The sequence below is a fragment of the Mycetomoellerius zeteki genome, unplaced genomic scaffold (assembly GCF_001594055.1).
Source record: "Mycetomoellerius zeteki isolate Tzet28-1 unplaced genomic scaffold, Tzet1.0 scaffold149, whole genome shotgun sequence".
NCBI lineage: Eukaryota > Metazoa > Arthropoda > Insecta > Hymenoptera > Formicidae > Mycetomoellerius > Mycetomoellerius zeteki.
Genome location: NW_017256436.1, coordinates 1,798,250 through 1,816,319, shown reverse-complemented (window position 1 = coordinate 1,816,319; position 18,070 = coordinate 1,798,250). Strand labels below are relative to the sequence as shown.

General features: G+C 35.0%; 3 protein-coding genes across 3 annotated transcripts; 1 reads left to right on the top strand and 2 right to left on the bottom strand.

The window, feature by feature from the left end:
• The first annotated feature begins 9,496 nt into the window (after positions 1-9,496).
• Positions 9,497-12,973, top strand: puml (pummelig). The gene is made up of 7 exons (XM_018444131.1): positions 9,497-9,780; positions 10,371-10,450; positions 10,541-10,747; positions 11,290-11,619; positions 11,705-11,822; positions 11,908-12,094; positions 12,185-12,973. The coding sequence occupies exons 1-7, from the start codon at positions 9,749-9,751 to the stop codon at positions 12,410-12,412; spliced, it is 1,182 nt and encodes a 393-aa protein (XP_018299633.1). The 5' UTR covers positions 9,497-9,748; the 3' UTR covers positions 12,413-12,973.
• A 127-nt stretch (positions 12,974-13,100) lies between these two features.
• On the bottom strand, positions 13,101-14,547 carry LOC108720232 (uncharacterized). The gene is made up of 3 exons (XM_018444120.1): positions 14,398-14,547; positions 13,704-14,304; positions 13,101-13,424 (listed from the first exon to the last, which is right to left on the bottom strand). The coding sequence occupies exons 1-3, from the start codon at positions 14,529-14,531 to the stop codon at positions 13,104-13,106; spliced, it is 1,056 nt and encodes a 351-aa protein (XP_018299622.1). The 5' UTR covers positions 14,532-14,547; the 3' UTR covers positions 13,101-13,103.
• Positions 14,548-15,642: 1,095 nt separating this feature from the next.
• Positions 15,643-17,842, bottom strand: LOC108720231 (E3 ubiquitin-protein ligase RNF8). Its single transcript, XM_018444119.1, has 4 exons — positions 17,440-17,842; positions 16,371-17,268; positions 15,794-16,222; positions 15,643-15,699 (listed from the first exon to the last, which is right to left on the bottom strand). Exons 1-4 carry the CDS (start codon positions 17,539-17,541, stop codon positions 15,671-15,673), a joined length of 1,458 nt encoding a protein of 485 aa, XP_018299621.1. The 5' UTR covers positions 17,542-17,842; the 3' UTR covers positions 15,643-15,670.
• Between the last annotated feature and the right edge of the window lie 228 nt (positions 17,843-18,070).

Genomic DNA, 18,070 nt, shown 5'->3' with positions numbered 1-18,070 from the left:
CGCGGTGTTGCCGTTGCTTAGCAACCGCGCGCCCCTGCCGGACAACCAATCGCACGTCGCCGATCGTAAAGTTCTCGTCGTCATTTGCTATGTTCTAATGTTCGTTCGAAGCGTACTGGACGCGCGCGCAGCCCGGCAGGTGCCGCGCCACGCCGCGTCGCGTCGCGTCGCCTCACGTCGCGTCGCGTCGCGTCGCGTCGCGGCGAGTCGCACCGCGCGCTTGCGACTCGCTGCTTCGCCGCGGCGAAGTAGTTCCCATTGCATCGCATCTCCTCCTCCCTACTCACGCTCCATCCCCTCCGATCACCGCGTGCTATAACCTAAAAATTTTTGAAAATGCCCCGATTCCGTGGCAGCTTCAAGCTGGCCGATCGATCCCGATGGATGTACTCGCTCTTTGTAATTAGAAATCGCGCGGAGCGATACCACCGAAGCGCTGTCTAACTGATCTTGATGACGCAACCGTGTAATTGTTCCTATGAATAATCGAAGGAAAGGGGGGAACGCGAAGGGCATATATATATATATATATATATACATATATTTTTTATGGGGTTCCACCACGGTCATCCCATCGAAAGAATTGCAAGTCGCCGAGCGGTTTCATCGAGTATGCAAAAATATATCTCGACATTTTTACTACAGAATGTTTTTCAGCAATTAGAGATAGATAAAGGCTAAGATAAATACAGTGTAACACGGTGAATAATTAGCATCTTTATTTATATCCCTATATTTACCGATGTTAAACAAATGAAATTTAAGTCACTGTGTTATTATAAGATCGCAAGGCAAAAAAAATTTAGCAATGAGCGAATTGGCCAATTACAATAGAGACCGCAAAGCCATAACATAAACAAATAGCAAATCCGTACATTTTCTTTCTGCTTACGTCTTCCTGCTTAAGTTTTTTTTTTGTGTGCCACGGCCCTTATAAGGAACATAGACCTTTGCATAATGCATGAAGCACGAGAAAATTAACTAATCAGAGTTTTTTATTTCATGGAAAGAAAAGAAAATTAAGAACTTTAATTTGTTCGTTTTTTTATGCATTACCTCTTAATATTCAAAACTTTGTACTTCCGTCTTTATACTGTGTGTCATTTCTTATGTCTCTTGCTGGAAAACACCAGTAGGATGCGATCTATATTACGCTTTTTGAGTGTGATGCATTCTTGCCTTCACTAAAAATGTTTGGAGATATTCGAAGATATTACTTTCCAACATTTTCTAAACAAAACAAATTATGATAATGTCCGAATAATGTTAAAATAAATCGTAACCGATCGAAAAATTTTAAGTGACTTTTATGGCCGTTTCTATCAATGCAATTTAATTTTAATTTTGGTTCAACTCTTCTTCTTCTAGTTCTAAAAATTTGAAGAAGATAAAAGATAAGTTGAATCGAGATTAAAGTTAATCTGCGTTAGTAATCATTTGGAGTCATTTTGACATTATTTCGAGGTCACAATAACTTGTGTTCTACTTGGATTCGAACTAAAATAAACGATATTGAATACGATAAATATTCAGCACATTCTTGCTATCGTAGAATAATATAGGGACGTTCATCGCGCGATCTTATCTGAAATTTCTGGTAGGGTTGAAAGCCGTCGATAAAACAATAGCGACGTTCAGAGTCTTGGGAAACACACGCCTTTATCGTATGAATCATTGCCTCAGATGCGTCAAAAGATCCAAGAACTTTCCATCGTCGATAAATTCGTGCGTCATTGTAAAAATTTACTTAGGACATTAATACGATTAATACTATAGAAACTATGAGAAATGTTGCCTGTGGCATAATTATCATACATTACATGCACAACAGTACATAAAACTTCAATATATTATTAATGTTTTATGTGAAAACCGTTACTCTGCTATTAAAGTGACTCGATGAGTTTTTGCCTATTAAGTAATTAAACTGTCGTACCAGACCGGCTGCATTCTGCCTTCTGTATGTATTGTACAAATAATATGCAATCATGCAACTTTACGTTTTTATCTTTCATACACATTAATGTTTTATTACCGATGTATGTGTGTGTGTGTGTGTGTGTTTGTGCAATAAATTTTATATATTATTCTCATTAAGTTTCATTATTTTATCATTATTTTATATTATAAATATTATTATAAAGTTTACGTCGAATAATTTTTAAATATCCTTTACCATAATTATTATTATGCAACCGGAAATACCTCGCACTAATTAATTCCATCAATTAATTAATGGATCCGTCAATCCATCAATTAATAATATTCTGTTGATTAAACGTCGATAAAAACGGCGATAGCGGATAGCAATTGCAGGCTTGGCGGTGCATTATTTTGATTAGGCCTGATTCCGTCAATATAAGATCAATTTTAACCTTGGCTCAACTTACTCATCGTCTTTCTCTAATTTTTATAACTAGAAAAAGATGAAAAGTAAATTGAACCGAGATTAAAAGTTAATCTACATTGATGGAGGCATTAGTCGACCAAACTTATATCCTGCAGCGAATGAACAAAAAACGTCGTAGAATAAAAAAAGGTTGCAATATGTTCGAAATGTAGGAGAAGACGCTTTCCGCGTTATAGGAAATTCATTTCGTGCGACCATCGTTTAGGCGAGTTCTCGCCGTTGTCCGTCTGCATTCGTATGCCGGTCTCTCGGCCCTGAAAATTCGCTCATCCTTTGCTCCTCGGCGTCGCCGGAAAGTAGTGCCCAGCAGACGACGCCCGAAACGCGCATGTATTCCTACGCCACGCACAGTGTGCGTGTGCTTTCCAAGTAAGAGTTCGAGATTTATAATAGGCCGTAATCCGTTAACTTTTTCCATAATCCGTAAGAATCGACCAATCACAGTCGAATGAGAGGAGAATAATCGACTACGATTGGTCGATTCTTACGGATTACGGAAAAAGTTAACAGATTACGGTCTATTATAAACCAACTCTCACACGCACGTACACACGCACATGTGCGCGCGCGAAGGAGTGCGTGCGTGCGCATCCTGCGTCCCATCCGTCTGTTCCTCGATTCAGCGAGAAACACGCCTCGCCAAATGCGAACTTCTACCGCATGGTCTCTCCTCCTCTCTTTCGATCGTCGGACGCAGCTGATATCGTGAACGCATCGCTCTCCGAGAAATCGATTGCGTTTCTCACACGATCGTTATACGTACCGTTCGCAAATGAGATTCGTGCCCACGAAACAAATCAGAGTCGGTCCCGTTGCGGTTTGGCAACATTATTGTGTCCGCGTCGCACGCTACGCGCTGTCGTTCACGATAGCGTAACGCGATTTTCGTCGACGAGAATTATCTCATGCTTTTGTTGGAATCTTTCCGATGACGATCGGATTTCGCGCGAAAGCGCGAATATCGCGCTGACAGACACGACAGTCATTATCAGCATACTTTTGCACAGTATGTGCATTTCATGCCGATTGCGTGACTGTAATAATTGATATACGATGTATGATTAGGATCACTCGACGTAGTCCACGTGTTACAATCGTCATGCGTTTATCGCGCGACAATGAACATCGCGATCTGCGGTGAGCCGTGCGGCTGAATTCGCGAAACAATTGGACTGGGTAATGAGAATCATGCGCGAGTGCAATGAGAGGATGTGCTGATTGGGATGAATGGCTTATATTGTCGGGAGGGCAAAAAGTGCCCGGAGCTTTTCTGTCGAGGTCTTCGGGAATGACTCGCGAATGTATACAGAACTCGTTTCTTTTTCCGAAACGTTTCTAAGTGACTGTACATTATTTCCTTGCATATGATATATAATCGCGACAATTGTCACTATGGAGAAACTAATGATCGTACAAAACGAAAAAAAAAAATTGATTTCGTTAAATATCTAAGAGTTTAGATAGATACAAAAAACAGGGTTGGTAAAGACTAATGTTTTTTTTTTTTAAGAATAAAACATACTGTGTTTCTTTTTAAATATGTTTTTAATGCTTCAAATATGTTTTAAACAGTACCATAAAAAACATATTTAAAACATTAAAAACATCAATTTAACATATTTTAAGCCTATTCTACAATGTGCTTTTTGTTTCCTGTTTCTTGCTTTGTACTATTTTTTGTATTTTGCCTTTTTGCTTCTTATCCCGATTTTCGTTTTCTGTTGCTCGAGATAAACGTTAATGAACTTCAAAAGAAACAGAAAACACATATCAAGAAATATAATTGTCGATAAAACGATCACAAAGAGGAAAAAAGCAAAAAGTAAAAAGCAAGAAACAGGAAACAAAGAGCACATTGTAGAACAACCATTAAACTGTTTAAAACATGTTTTTTACCAACTGATAAAAAATAATTTTGTTGACCATTAAAATAAGTATTGTAGGAAACTCAAGCATGATGAGTAATGCTGCAAAAAGTTTTGATATTGTAGCAACTATAGCTTGAATATTCTACATAATTATTTTGATGGTCCGACAAAATTATTTTCGGATTGCATCTACACTAATAAAATAAACTAAATTTTAACAAATTATCTGTTTGAGTCGGTACCAACTAAATATTTACATAAACATAAAAATATACATAGGTCGTCTGAAAAGTTTTGAGCTTCAACATGAAGATGGCATTACTCGTCAAAACAATTTTGGTACTATAATCGTACATACTTTGAAAGATACTTGCGAAAATTGTAGCTACTTCCGGCGCTTAGTTGTTGTTTGACAGTCATTTGTGCCAGTCAATGTCAATGTTTTTGTAAAAATGGAAAAAATCGAATATCAGCAGTCGCCATGATAAAAATTCACGAATTAAGGTTCGAATTAATTGACCATCCACCGTATTCACCAGATCTGGCCTCCAGCGACTTTTTTCTGCTTCCTAGGCTCAAAGTTTGGCTCGGAGGACAGAAATTTTCATCGAACGAGGTCATCGCATCCGTAGACGCCTATTTTGCAAAGCAAGACGCTCAGTATTATTTGAATGGATTAAAGGGGTGGGAGCATCGCTGGAAAAAATGTATCGACTTAAAAGGAGACTATGTGGAAAAATAAAATTGAATTTGACCGAAAAATTACTTGTTTCTATGTTAGGCTCAAAACTTTTCAGACGACCCTCTCGTATTTATTCGATAATTATAATACACAAGAACTATTAATTTGATTTAATCATTTTTTTATTAAATAAATATTTACTATAAGTAAATGTTTGGTTGGTACCATTCAAATAAATTGTATTAAAATCTAATACAGTTTTCTCAGTGTAGGTAAATTCTTAGATACTTTACCAAAGCCGTTTATTCCGTATAAATAACAATTTCAGCTGACACTTAGTTAAAATATTATTTAATAGTTGATATATTATTATTATTATCATAAATTTTCATAAATATTGTTTGTAGCGATCACAGACGATCACTACGTGGCTCATATTTTTTCTAAATACATCGTAGTTCCCTTCGCCAGTTCGCCATATGTCCTACATAATTCCCTGTCGAGTGCCGGGTGTCTCCTATAATTTTCGCAAAATTAGCGTGAAGGTGCGGGCGGGGAATCATCGGTGTTAGTTCATCTTATACAGCAAACTCGCGACGTGGCCGCCTCGCGACTCGCGAGACAATGCCAGCGACGTGCACACCGCCTCGTGCATTGTCAAGCCATACCGGGAGTACTGTGTAATTATTAATCATGCAAAAGTGCGGGGTACGTGCGATCACGTATACATGCATACATCTTATCGATACGAGCTATGCATTACGCGCAGTCACCAATTTAAGTAACAGTTCGCTCGCTCGGCAGCATTTGCGTCAATACGATACATTATCTTACGTCAATCTTGAGACCGATACGATTTTGTTTCCGCAGAGGAAACTCTGTGACAATTCGATAAACAAGACGCGCGAACGATTATTACGTCCGTTACACGCTATTTTTCGTCGATCTTTCTGAGAATCATTTCAACGGAAGACGTATTCTTTTCTGGTGATTCTTTCGTCAAATATACTGAAAATACGAGAAACATTGAAAATTATTTCAATCTTTCCTTCTCGCTTAATCTTATCAATGCCTGCATTCTGTAATTCTTAACAATAATTTGTTATCGTTGCGCAACTTTTTTACGATATATGTACGTATAAGACTAACATTTCATTTGTCGACAAATTTTTTAAGCGCATTGATTGGCTAAAATAGAAGATCTCTAAAAACTCAAGGATGATTTTCAAAATATTAGGAATTTAACAATTTTACAGATTTTATTATTTGTTTTATTATTACGTTTGAGTATTTATATTCTGCTGCAGGAGAGAGAGGTTCTCAGATTTCTCTGTTCTACAGCCAATCAGAAGTTTGTCGTACGACATGAAATATTAGACTAATACGTGTACAACGATAATACAACTATACCAACAATGTCGTTAAAAGTTACAGAATACAGACACAGGATTTCACGTTGTTTGTATAATGTTGACTGTTTTTCGTCCGAGCAAATTTGGCTACGACTGAAATTCACGAAGTCCGTGTTTGGAACTTGTAGTACGGTTCGGATTTAAAACTCGAGCGCGCACGGTGAACAATTAATAGTTAGTCAGCATTTGCGACGAGTAATGGACGCGCAATTATAATAGGCGCGATAACCAAGACGAAGTATAATTCGATGAGGGCGACTTCGCAACGTTCCGCGTTCGCGCTATCACTCGCGGCACAGCGTGGGCCTTTTATTTCGACTTTAAATGCTTTAAACAATAACACGCCTCACGATTACCGGCGCGATAAGACTTCGCGTCAAATCGCGGCGCATTATCGGCTGCCTTTTTTATCCTGTATCGATACAGACGTAGAGACGCGACCCTTGAACCGATGTGTTTCCTAGCTCTCGCGTCATCGGACGATGACGATCTTTAAATAAGGAAATGCCACCAGGGCGCATTTGACGTCCGCACCGTGCAATTCTCCGGAAGATTTCGTTCAAGGGACGAATCGTGCATGGGAGAAAATATCGAAACGCAGAACGCGGTTCCCACCGTTCGTTGTTGGCGTCGAGAGCTCGACGGTGGGTCACGTCATTCGCCGACGTTCTAGATTCGAGAATCGCGTTGCATCCGGTCCGATTCACTGCCTTGAAATCCGTGCCGGATATAGCGGAGTTCCGCCGGTATCCTATCGACTTCGGTTGGAGAGTTTGCATTGGCGAACGCGTTCTTTTTTTAACTTTTCTTCGCCTTCTCCATTCCTTCTTGTTTCTTTCTCTTTCTTTTTCTAATTTTCATCACATGGTGTAAACATTCATCATTCTTACACCATGTTTTATCATATAGTCTTTTAAGGCCCAGTTCCACAACTCACAGTTAACTCTTAACCGAGGTTCAACTTATTCATTGTCTTTTTCTAATTCTAGAATTGGAAAGAGATGAGAAACAAATTGAACCTCGGTCTGTTTGTGGAACTAGGCCTAAGACACATAAGAAGAGCGATCGATTCACCGCACTTTTTTCCAGAACGTAGCTCCACCTCTTACGCGAATGGTGGAATGAAACTACAGGAAGCTCGGTTAGCGTTTCGGCTCGGTAACTTTGAACTCTTCCTTTCGCCAACGTATCCTTCACATTGAAACGAATAACGTACCGAATAACGGCATGCACAATGATACATACCTATAACTGATAGAGGCAGAGAAATATGCATACATATATCTGAATAGTCAAATCCATAGAAAATAGATTGTGTAAAGTGACCATTGCAAATTTTGTCAATAGAATATCGATAGGAATATAACAGAATAATAAATAGTTATTTATGAATGTATAATAGAATAAATAAATATTAGCAAGAGAAAAATAAAGTAAATTAGTAAATTAAATACATGTGTGATTTACCTACTCTAGTAATTAATAAAAAATAATAATATAAACAAAACAAGTCTAATAGTCCCAAGTCTAAAAGTTTCAACTCTAATTTGATAACCTTCACCTTGAAAACAAAATTCTGGCTACGCCTATGCTATAAAAAATTTATTGCAAAAAATGGAATCTCTGTTAACAACCCGGTAAAAAATTGTTTATATATGAATATATAATATAAATATGTGTAAACATACCTAAATACGCATAAATATATTTATAAACATACAATTATTATACATTAAATATGTCCATATATCCTTCTTTCTTTTGCAAAGTTATTTTTTAGTGCACTAAAAATTATAATAATAATGAGAAAACATAAAAAATAGTTAATGAAACAATTTTCGCATTGTTTGTTTCAGAAAAAATGAAGTTTGGAAAAATGCAAAACAATTTGCTCATATACATAACTATAGTGTATAATTTTACATACAATTATGTATGAGCAATTCTTTTATATTTCTCCAAACTTGATTTTTTCTATAATAAACAATACGAAAATTTTCCTTTTAATTATTTTTGATATTTTCTCATTATTATTATTATTTTTAGTAAAAGTATAATTTTATAAATGAAAGGATGTATGAACATATATATGGACATATCTCATATATGTATAATAATTAGATATGTTTATGAATATTTATATATACTTACGTATGTTTATACATATTCATATATGCATAAAAAATTTTTTATCGGGAAAATATGATGGTAAACTGATTGCCGAAAACCGGATAGAATCTATACATTTAAATGTATGTATATATGTGGAATATATCATTTAAATAGTTATGGATGATCGATTCTACTTTTGGGTTCTGTTAAATTATAATTAACTAATGGAACACGAGCTTATAATGCAGACACAGATGATGCCAATTTGCTGTAATATTCTCCTAGAATCCGTTGGAAAACCGTTAGCATATCGCTAATCTAACGAGCTCTCATTATCTAAGTCATTGATCGGTAACTTTCCATTTCTATCCCCTATAAATTCCAACAAAATTCTACTATATAAAAAGCAGGGTTGTATAAGTTACATAAAAAAGGTAACGAAGTTACTTTTTTTTTACGTAATTACTTTTCCTAATGAGTAACGGTAATGGTAATTAAGTTACAATTTCTAGTAACGAATAACGAAATTTGAAAGTTACTATTTCGTTACTATTTCGTTACTCGTTACTTTTAGTTTTTTCAGTGAGTAATGCGTAATGATGACAGGTTACTTTTTAAAGTGACTTTTCCAGTCTTAGCATTTAGTCAGTTAGTGTTACCGTCATAAAAAATTGTAACGTCATTATCAAATTGTTTATTATAAAAAGTAATGACACAGTAATGAGAAAGTAACTTTTAACAATCCTGATAAAAAGAGCGCATTAGAATCGTGAAAGACGATTTTCAAAAATGTCCAGCGTTCGATTCGTTGAAGAGCGGCGTTCGTTTTCTCGTGTCAAATATCAGGCGAAATAATTAATTCAGTTCATGGTGGAAGTATATACTTCCACTATGACTCAGTTAGACCTGTTTTCCGACCATCTTCGGCCAGGTGACCTCGATAGGATCTCGAGAACAAGAGATAGAAGAGATTCGCGGACGGACACGCTCCAGAAATCGGCCTGCACGCGCGCGCGCGCGTCACGTTTTGATATCAGCTGATTCTTCCCCCCTCCGCGGTGCCGTCATCCACCGCATCGCGCTTGGTCCATGAGGCCGCGCATTCGCCCGAGCTGTTCATTCAGTTCGGGACACTTCTGCTAGATAATAGTATCGCGCGCGTTACAGCACACGCGTGTTTTTCCGCATTTATCGACACAAAGAGGCCCCGATCGCGACGACAGAGCGACAAGGAGGAGCCCACCGTCGTTGTCATCTCGCACCCATGGCAGACCATGAAGTCGTTCAAGCGAAAAGGTGAGCGAAAGAGGATTCGATCATTTGCGCGGTATCGAAAGATTCCGTCACAATCCGTTGATTACGTCGCGATTGTGAACCGCGATTGTATCGCGATATTACGTCATTTGGCGCAAGATGCGGATGACAACAAATCGTCGCGCGAAGAAAGAACGGGCTACATGTCAACAAAGGGTGTAGATAATCGAATCGTGTTAACGATCGCGATTAACGACGGTTTTAAAGGTTTAGCTTTGATAGGTATCTCAAGGCCGTTTCTTGGCTAGATCTTTTCCGGTGCACGTGGCGAATGCGCGGGGAAGAGCATAATAATTCTGGTCTGTGATATAACGACTATTAATACATCATCCGCAATGTGTATACGTGTCTCGATGATGTGCAGAAGCATGACTTGATATAAATTGCCAAATAACGCCGATTCATCTCAATTTTGTCGATATGTAATTTCATAATTTGCATCTCAATTTTGTCGATATGTAATTTCATAATTTGCATCTCAATTTTGTCGATACATAGTTGGATAATTTGAGAGGAATTTTTTTCTCAATCCAATGCTAAGAAAAGTAATTTTATTTTACAAAATGCTGCAGCAGCTGGATTTGGGGATGGTTTAGTTGGTCTGGATCGTCTTCGACTATGTTACGTGCTGCAGAGAAGAAGATTCTGTCATGTAAGTGAGATAAATAATAAAAGACAAATATTACTAATTAAATTTAGGTCAAGATCGAAATTTACATTTATGCATTAATTGAAATACTAGGCTTGAAAACGGCATATCGAGGATGGTTCGTTGATATTGGACCAGTTGTGGGACCGGCGGATAAAATATGGACTATTTCGTTGAACGAAGAATCGCCAAAGGTCCCAATTGTTTTACTACACGGTTTAGGAGCTGGAGTAGCATTATGGTGCTTGAATTTGGATGCACTTGCAACCCAAAGACCAGTGTACGCCATAGATATATTAGGTAAGAAATAAAATGAATCGAGATTCTCTACTGCTTAATTATTTGCGATTTTATTTATGTACTATTAATAACATAATGCGATAAAATAATGGCAAAAATACAAAGATCTTAATCATTGAATTATATTCTTTCTCCTTTTGCTGTTATTTTATTTAATGATTAGGTTCTCTCTTCTTTTGTCATTATTTTATCATCCATCATTCTTGACAAATACATGACTCAGCTATATGACTAATCAAATCAACTGAACTTTGTAGTTGCGCATAAATCTGTTATTCGATATATGAATCTATTAATTTGTTTATAACAAGATGCAAAATATTTAAATATTTAAGAGCATTTTCAAAATATATTAAAAAATGATTTCTGTGAGTCTGTAGTTTGAGACATAATTGAAAAGCACAGTTAATAGAAACAGGGAATAACAGATTGAACTTATCAGAAACCGTATATACTTGCTCTATTTCTTGTTTCTATTGTCTGTGGTTTTTAATTGTGTCTCAAGTTTGTATATCTGTAACACAGCTATATTTGACTTCTAGGATTTGGTAGAAGTAGCAGACCTGTTTTTAGTAATGAAGCGCAAAAAGCTGAGGAGCAGTTAGTACGTTCTGTGGAAGAATGGAGAAGAGAAATGCAGCTAGAGAATTTTGTATTGTTGGGTCACTCAATGGGTGGCTTTCTTGCGGCATCTTATGCTATGCAATATCCTGAAAGAGTGAGACATCTTATACTAGCTGATCCATGGGGCTTTCCTGAGAAGCCATCTGATACTGTTGCCAAGACACACATACCATTCTGGGTTAAAGCCATAGCATTTGCAGTACAGCCTTTGAATCCTCTATGGGCAGTTAGAGTTGCTGGACCATTCGGTTAGTATTATCATAAATGCAGTAATACGCAGTAATGTGCAATTATTTTCTTTTCACATCGTTGAACAAAAATATTTACTTACAGGACAGTGGCTCATTGAAAAGACAAGACCTGATATTGTGAAGAAGTTTACTCCCGTACTGAAGGATGATACTGCTATAATTTCGCAATATATACATCAATGTAACGCGCAGACACCTTCGTAAGTTGCAAACTAAACATCTTAATGCAATTTAAAAATGTTAAACGTGCTATATAATTATATTCGATTCACATTTGATTCATAGAGGTGAGAGCGCATTTCATGCAATGATGCATGGTTTCGGATGGGCAAAAAATCCAATTGTTAAACGAATGGACAAGTTAAACGATAACATACCTATAACGTTACTTTATGGCAGTAGATCATGGGTTGACAATTCAGCTGGTGAAACAATTAAACAGTACCGGTCTTCATCGTATGTTAATGTTCAGGTAAGAAAATAATTAAATCAGGAAGTGCTCTATAAAATGAATCAACTTACAACTGTTTATATAAAATTTATAAAATAAATTATTATATAGGTAATTACTGGAGCTGGTCATCATGTATACGCAGACAAAAGTGAAACCTTTAACAAATATGTATTAGAAGCATGTGCCTTAAGTGACTCGATACCTCGTTTAACATCGTCAAATGTACGTCCGTATAAACCTATAAGTGATCAAGAAATAGACGTAAATTTACCCAAAGAAGTACTTGACGGACAAAGATCAGAAGAAAAAAACCTGAATACAGAATCAAAGATTTAAATAAAGTGTGGAATATTCTCATTAAAAAGGACATTCCAGTTCTGTTAGCTGGTACAAAGAAATGTATAGTAAGCACATATTGTGACATAAGAATGCCACGAGATATATTCGACATATGAATGTATGTGTGCTTTAAGTAATTTATAAATGTAATAACGTAAAAAAACGTGTAAATAGACATTGATCACATGTTAATTGATTGACTGTAGATACTAAAAGATATCGCGAAATCATTAATACTTTATTTTCAATTTTGGAAATTATGACAATGTATTACTGCAAATGCGCGGAAGATATTAAAGGAATACATGTGATTTTTTTGCCGTAAGTAAGATTTATATTATTTTTATTTGTCGATTAGATGTGGAATTGGTTAAGTTTATTATATAGCGCGTTATAAGAAATTTATAATCAAAAGGGATCAAAAGTATGAGGTGTAACTACATAATGGAAGTTTGTACATTATGTATAGTCTTAGCTTTACTAACACAGGCCATAGTAGCGTCTAGTGAAAAATGAGCATTCTTGTTATTGTTATTAATTGTATTATTTCACAGCTGTAGCAAGATTTTATGTATATTGTACAATATTATTACTAATAAATTATTTATTGTACACATATGTACAGAAAGTTAAGCATTAGTATTATATTTATATTGAATAAAAACTGTTCTGAAACATCGTTTTGAAATCATTTTTGCGTGTCCTGGAAATCATTGTTATCGTCGTCAATATATTTATCATCGATGTCGATATCAACATCATTCTCGTAATTAGATTCTTCATTATTTATCTCTTCAAAATTATTTAACAGTTTCCGGCCATTCGATTGTTTCTTGCGTCGTGTTTCCCTTTGTCTTTTAATTAGAAAATCAGAAAAGACCTTTCGTTGCTCTTCCTTGGTTAGGAATTCGACTTCTTTTGAGACTGGATCGCTTTTATCTGTACTGGTATTCATATCCAACGTTCGTATTTGCGCAGCTTTCTTCGCCTTGGACACTGCACTAGTAATCTGTAATAATTAATTAAAATATATTTCACACATTTATACAATATTGTACAAACAGATGTAGAAATTTATGTGGCGTTAAATATTGTAAGACTTAAAATAGATAATTTATAATTTGTTCTGATACTGAAGATGACCTACTCTAAGGTCGAAACGTTATATTATCGTTATATATGAAAAATAGACTATTGTACTAATATCTTGTGTTGGCTTTTATGCTCCTTGAATTATTATTTTCACGCATTAATCTTTTATCAATAAAAACATAATAAGATAGATTACCCGAGACATGATTTTGTGATGATCTAGTCCTAATACATTGTGTCTCATTATTGGCAATTGGATATAAAATTCATCTAGCTTGGAATTATCGTTTACAACTGCTTCTTTGTGCGAAATCTGATCGACACTACTAACATCGGATACTACTAACATATCTGATTCCATTTGTTCGGAAAAGATTTCACTATTTTCCTCGAAATTTATCATTGCTAATCTCTTTTCGACCTCCTTCTCTCTACAATAGAGCTTATTTTCAACAAAATAGATAGGCGGCACTACACCTATGACACGGAGCTGTGATAGCTCATGCCGAATAATTCGGGCGCACTTCTGCAACGTTTCTTGATCAACTGAGGCGTCGTTACTAGGTATATAAAACACATTGACATGTTGAAAATCTTGCATTATTTTGACATGAGTAATCTCTATACTTTCTTTTATAATGTCAGATACTTGTCCCATCGACATTATATCTGTTATATGTTGCATGAAAAGTTTATCACGAATTATCATTCTGCGTCTGGTATGTGTAGAAGGTGATTTATCGGTTGGATTGACGTTTGTGACACTGCGTAATACTGTACTTGAGTCATACCACTTTCTGTAACATAAAAATAAAGGAAGTTGCATTTAACAGTTTTAAGAAAAACGTTCATTTTTTTAATTTATATATATGGAGCGTAATCTGTCTTACTTTTTCGATTTGTGACTTTCATTCACGAATTTTTTCATAAATCTACTTTCTCTCTTTAAAGTCGAACACATGCTGGATGAACTAATGCATCTAGATATTTGAAAGCAAATATTAAAAGGACGTGCACTTTGCATTTTAACGATCACTACAAAGCACGGTTTAGTTCCAACAATCATACTTGCACGTAACAGCTGATTCAATAGATCTGCTCCTGGCTGCTCCTGGCTACACTTTCTTGCACTTTGACGTTTAAAATGAAATGGCTGCGTAAACTGCGTTCCGTAGTATTGTTCACGAGTATTGCTTGTCCTTGTTTAATATTTGATGAATAACAAGGATGAAATGATTCCACGAGTGTGTGACTGTTGTGAGCGTTAATTGGAACACAGCTATGATCGGCTTTTAAAAAAAAAGAAAGATAAAAGTGCAATGGATGCAACTGAAACAAACTTATAGAGAATGTTATAATTTTTTTAGTTTTATGACATATCGACATTGTAAAAAATTGCGTTTTAACAATTCTGCGCAGTAAAAGGTTATGGAAACCGCAAACATTTAAATTCTCAAAAATGAAAGAAGATAATCAGTATTAACTGTGAAAATTAAAAAATTTTGAAAGTTCTAAAAATTTCTAGAATATCATACTGTCACATTTCAATTACATCTTTTATTAATTTTTTTATATATTATGCGATTACGTAACTAAGCAAGTTTTATTTTCTCTCTGACAAGATTTTTTAAATACTCTGATTATCATTAAAAGATATCTTTGTGCATATCAACATAGAATATAAAAACATAAAACAAAAGGCCGAAGTGTTTTATAAAAATATTTCATTAATCATATAATGCATACAACGACGTATTTTATTATATATATAAAGATAATGCAAATTAATAAAACGGTGAAATAAAAAAAGATGCTTCAAAGGTTTCTTTTTATAAAAATAAAACTTAAATTTTTAGATATCGAGAGCATTTATGCCAATATTCATAGTCGAGTTTTATATTTAACTGAAATATAAATATTATTTAGTCTTAAATGTTATACACTAATTAGAGGGAGTCGTATTAACATTTTAAGCTATTATTAAGACGGTCTTGAAATAGGAACAGACTATGAATACCAGCCGTAGAGAGCAAACCAGCATTTCACCAACATTCAGTGTACAAATTGTCGACCAATTAGACAGTAACAAACATTCTTTTTAGAATATATTTAACATTAAAATAAAAATATTAGTACCATCTTGCATTTCGTGCAACTCGCACTTTAATACATCCTTTTCTTTGTTGCTAATACTGAAACAAAAGTGTATATATAGATCAGACAAATTAAATAGTTAGAGAGTGATATATTAATGTACAAAACATATTATTATAATTAAAATCTTACCTTCTCTTTCTTGTATAATTTCTTTTCTTTTGTTTTTAAGTTCAGTAGGCAAGTTGTCGATCATACTTTCAATAAAATTATCTAAAACTAATGATCTAATCATCGATATCACTGGTTTCCTACAGACAGGGCAATTTTTCTGTTTCTTATTCCATGAATTTATGCAGTGGTGGCAAAATGTATGTGCACAATTTAATGTTGTTGCTTTAATAAATAATTCCGAGCATATGGAACATGTCAATTGTTCATCCATAATGTTGCTCACTTTTCCAAGGATGTTTTCATTAATGTTAGTCTCTAGGATATTTTGACTTATTTCAGTTAAATCTATCGTGTCTATTATTTCATATTGTGGAACCTCGAATCGATCACCATTCAAGTTTAAGAATATACACTCTGATGTACTTGCAATTTCGCTTGATGTATTTACTAAAAAAAAAAAAAATACGAATGATTTAGTAGTGTAATAATAAACAATTGTTTCAAAGTTTTAATAAAAAACACACTATTAAAAATAACATTATATAAATGTAGTACAATCAGTGTACATGTGTATAAAATTTATTACAAAACATACTATTCAATATTGCTTGCGAAGTTTCTGCTTTTGCTTCTTGTTCCTTTAAGGCTTTCTCTGTTTCTTTCAATTTTTCTTCTAACATGGTCTTCTCATTCACATGGTTTTTTAATTTTTCTTCTAACATGGTCTTCTCATTCATTAACTGGGCCTGAATGTTCTTCTCTTCCTTTACCTTGCTCTCCATCATGTTTTTCCATTCTGCTTGCTGTTCTTCTCTCCATTTCTCCATTTGATCTTTCATTTTTATTTCCAACATCTCTTTTTCTTGCTTACTCATGTCCAATGCTTCTTGCCATTTCTGTTTCTCCTCGTTTAGCCTTGCTTCAAACTGCAACCTTTCGTTCTCCAACTTTTGCAATAACTGAGAATACATGTTGTTCAGATGTTCTTCTTGAGAATTACACGCCTTTATTTTTTCTTCTAATACGGTAACTTGTTTTAATAAATTCTTTTTATCATCTTTAGCCATAGCTTGTTGAGACAACAGATTTTCAAGTTGCTGCTTTAACTTGACTTGCTCTTTTTGATTTATTTCAAGCATATTTTTTAGCTCTTTTCTTTGACATTCTTGACTTTCGGCAAATGTTTTCTGCTTGACAAGTACAGTGTCGAGTATCTTTTCATCTATACGTGCTTTCTTAATACAATGGTCTTTCTCGGTAAGAGTAAATACATATCTAAACGTGTTATTAGGACTAAATTGTATAGTATCACCAGGACGAACATTTTGTACTTCACCATAGCCAATGGCATTACCATTGACAAATGTTCCACTAGAGCTTAAATCCTTAAGCATCCATTCATCCTGGCCTACACATCTAAAACTGCAGTGTCTTCTAGATATCATGAGATCCAATATAATTTCATCATTTTCTCTGGCACGTCCAATTACAAACTGTATAAAAGAAAAAAAATTATATCCTACATGTTCAAAAAATGTAGGAACAAGTCTTCAAGCAACATTGTAAAAATATCATATTTAATATGCATTCAATACAAATTTTATTATACACATTTATTAGATGCCTAGAATTTTTCTAACACGACGTGTTGATACACTCCTTACCTCATTTTTGTCAATATTTATGCGTTCGTTTGTGTCAGTTTTTATTAAAACAGGTTCGAGAATTTTTGGCTCATCAGACAAGGCTCTCTTTGAATGCTCCATTATTTAATAGTTTTACAAATACCTTAATTATGTCTTAAACATGGTAATCAATGCTAGAAAAAACATAATAAAGTTCGTGTTGAATTTATTTTTTCTCGTAATAGGTGGGATGTCGATTCAAACACTATCAAGTAGCTTCGAAGCTTTTGTGCAGGATATAATCTTAATAATTCTTGCTGTCATAGAATTTAATTCAAGAAAAACGATCCTTTGTAATAAACAGCAACAATTTATTTAAACACGATAAAAAAAACTGAAATCGCGTGCGGCCAGCCTGTCGATGTGTATAAACTTCTGAAGATGCGACATGCGACTCGGGTCAACAGGCGAGTCCTCTGACGAAAAGAAGTAAAATTTGTGAAAAAATTGAACGTATTACTCTGGATCTACAATAGGATTTTAAGCCACTGTCACCAAGCTCAGTTAATTTAACTGGCCAGTTAGTCCATCGGAATTGACCAATCGTTTGAAGCAAACAAAATGACAAATGCGATTGGTCAATTCCGATGGACTAACTGGCCAATTAAGT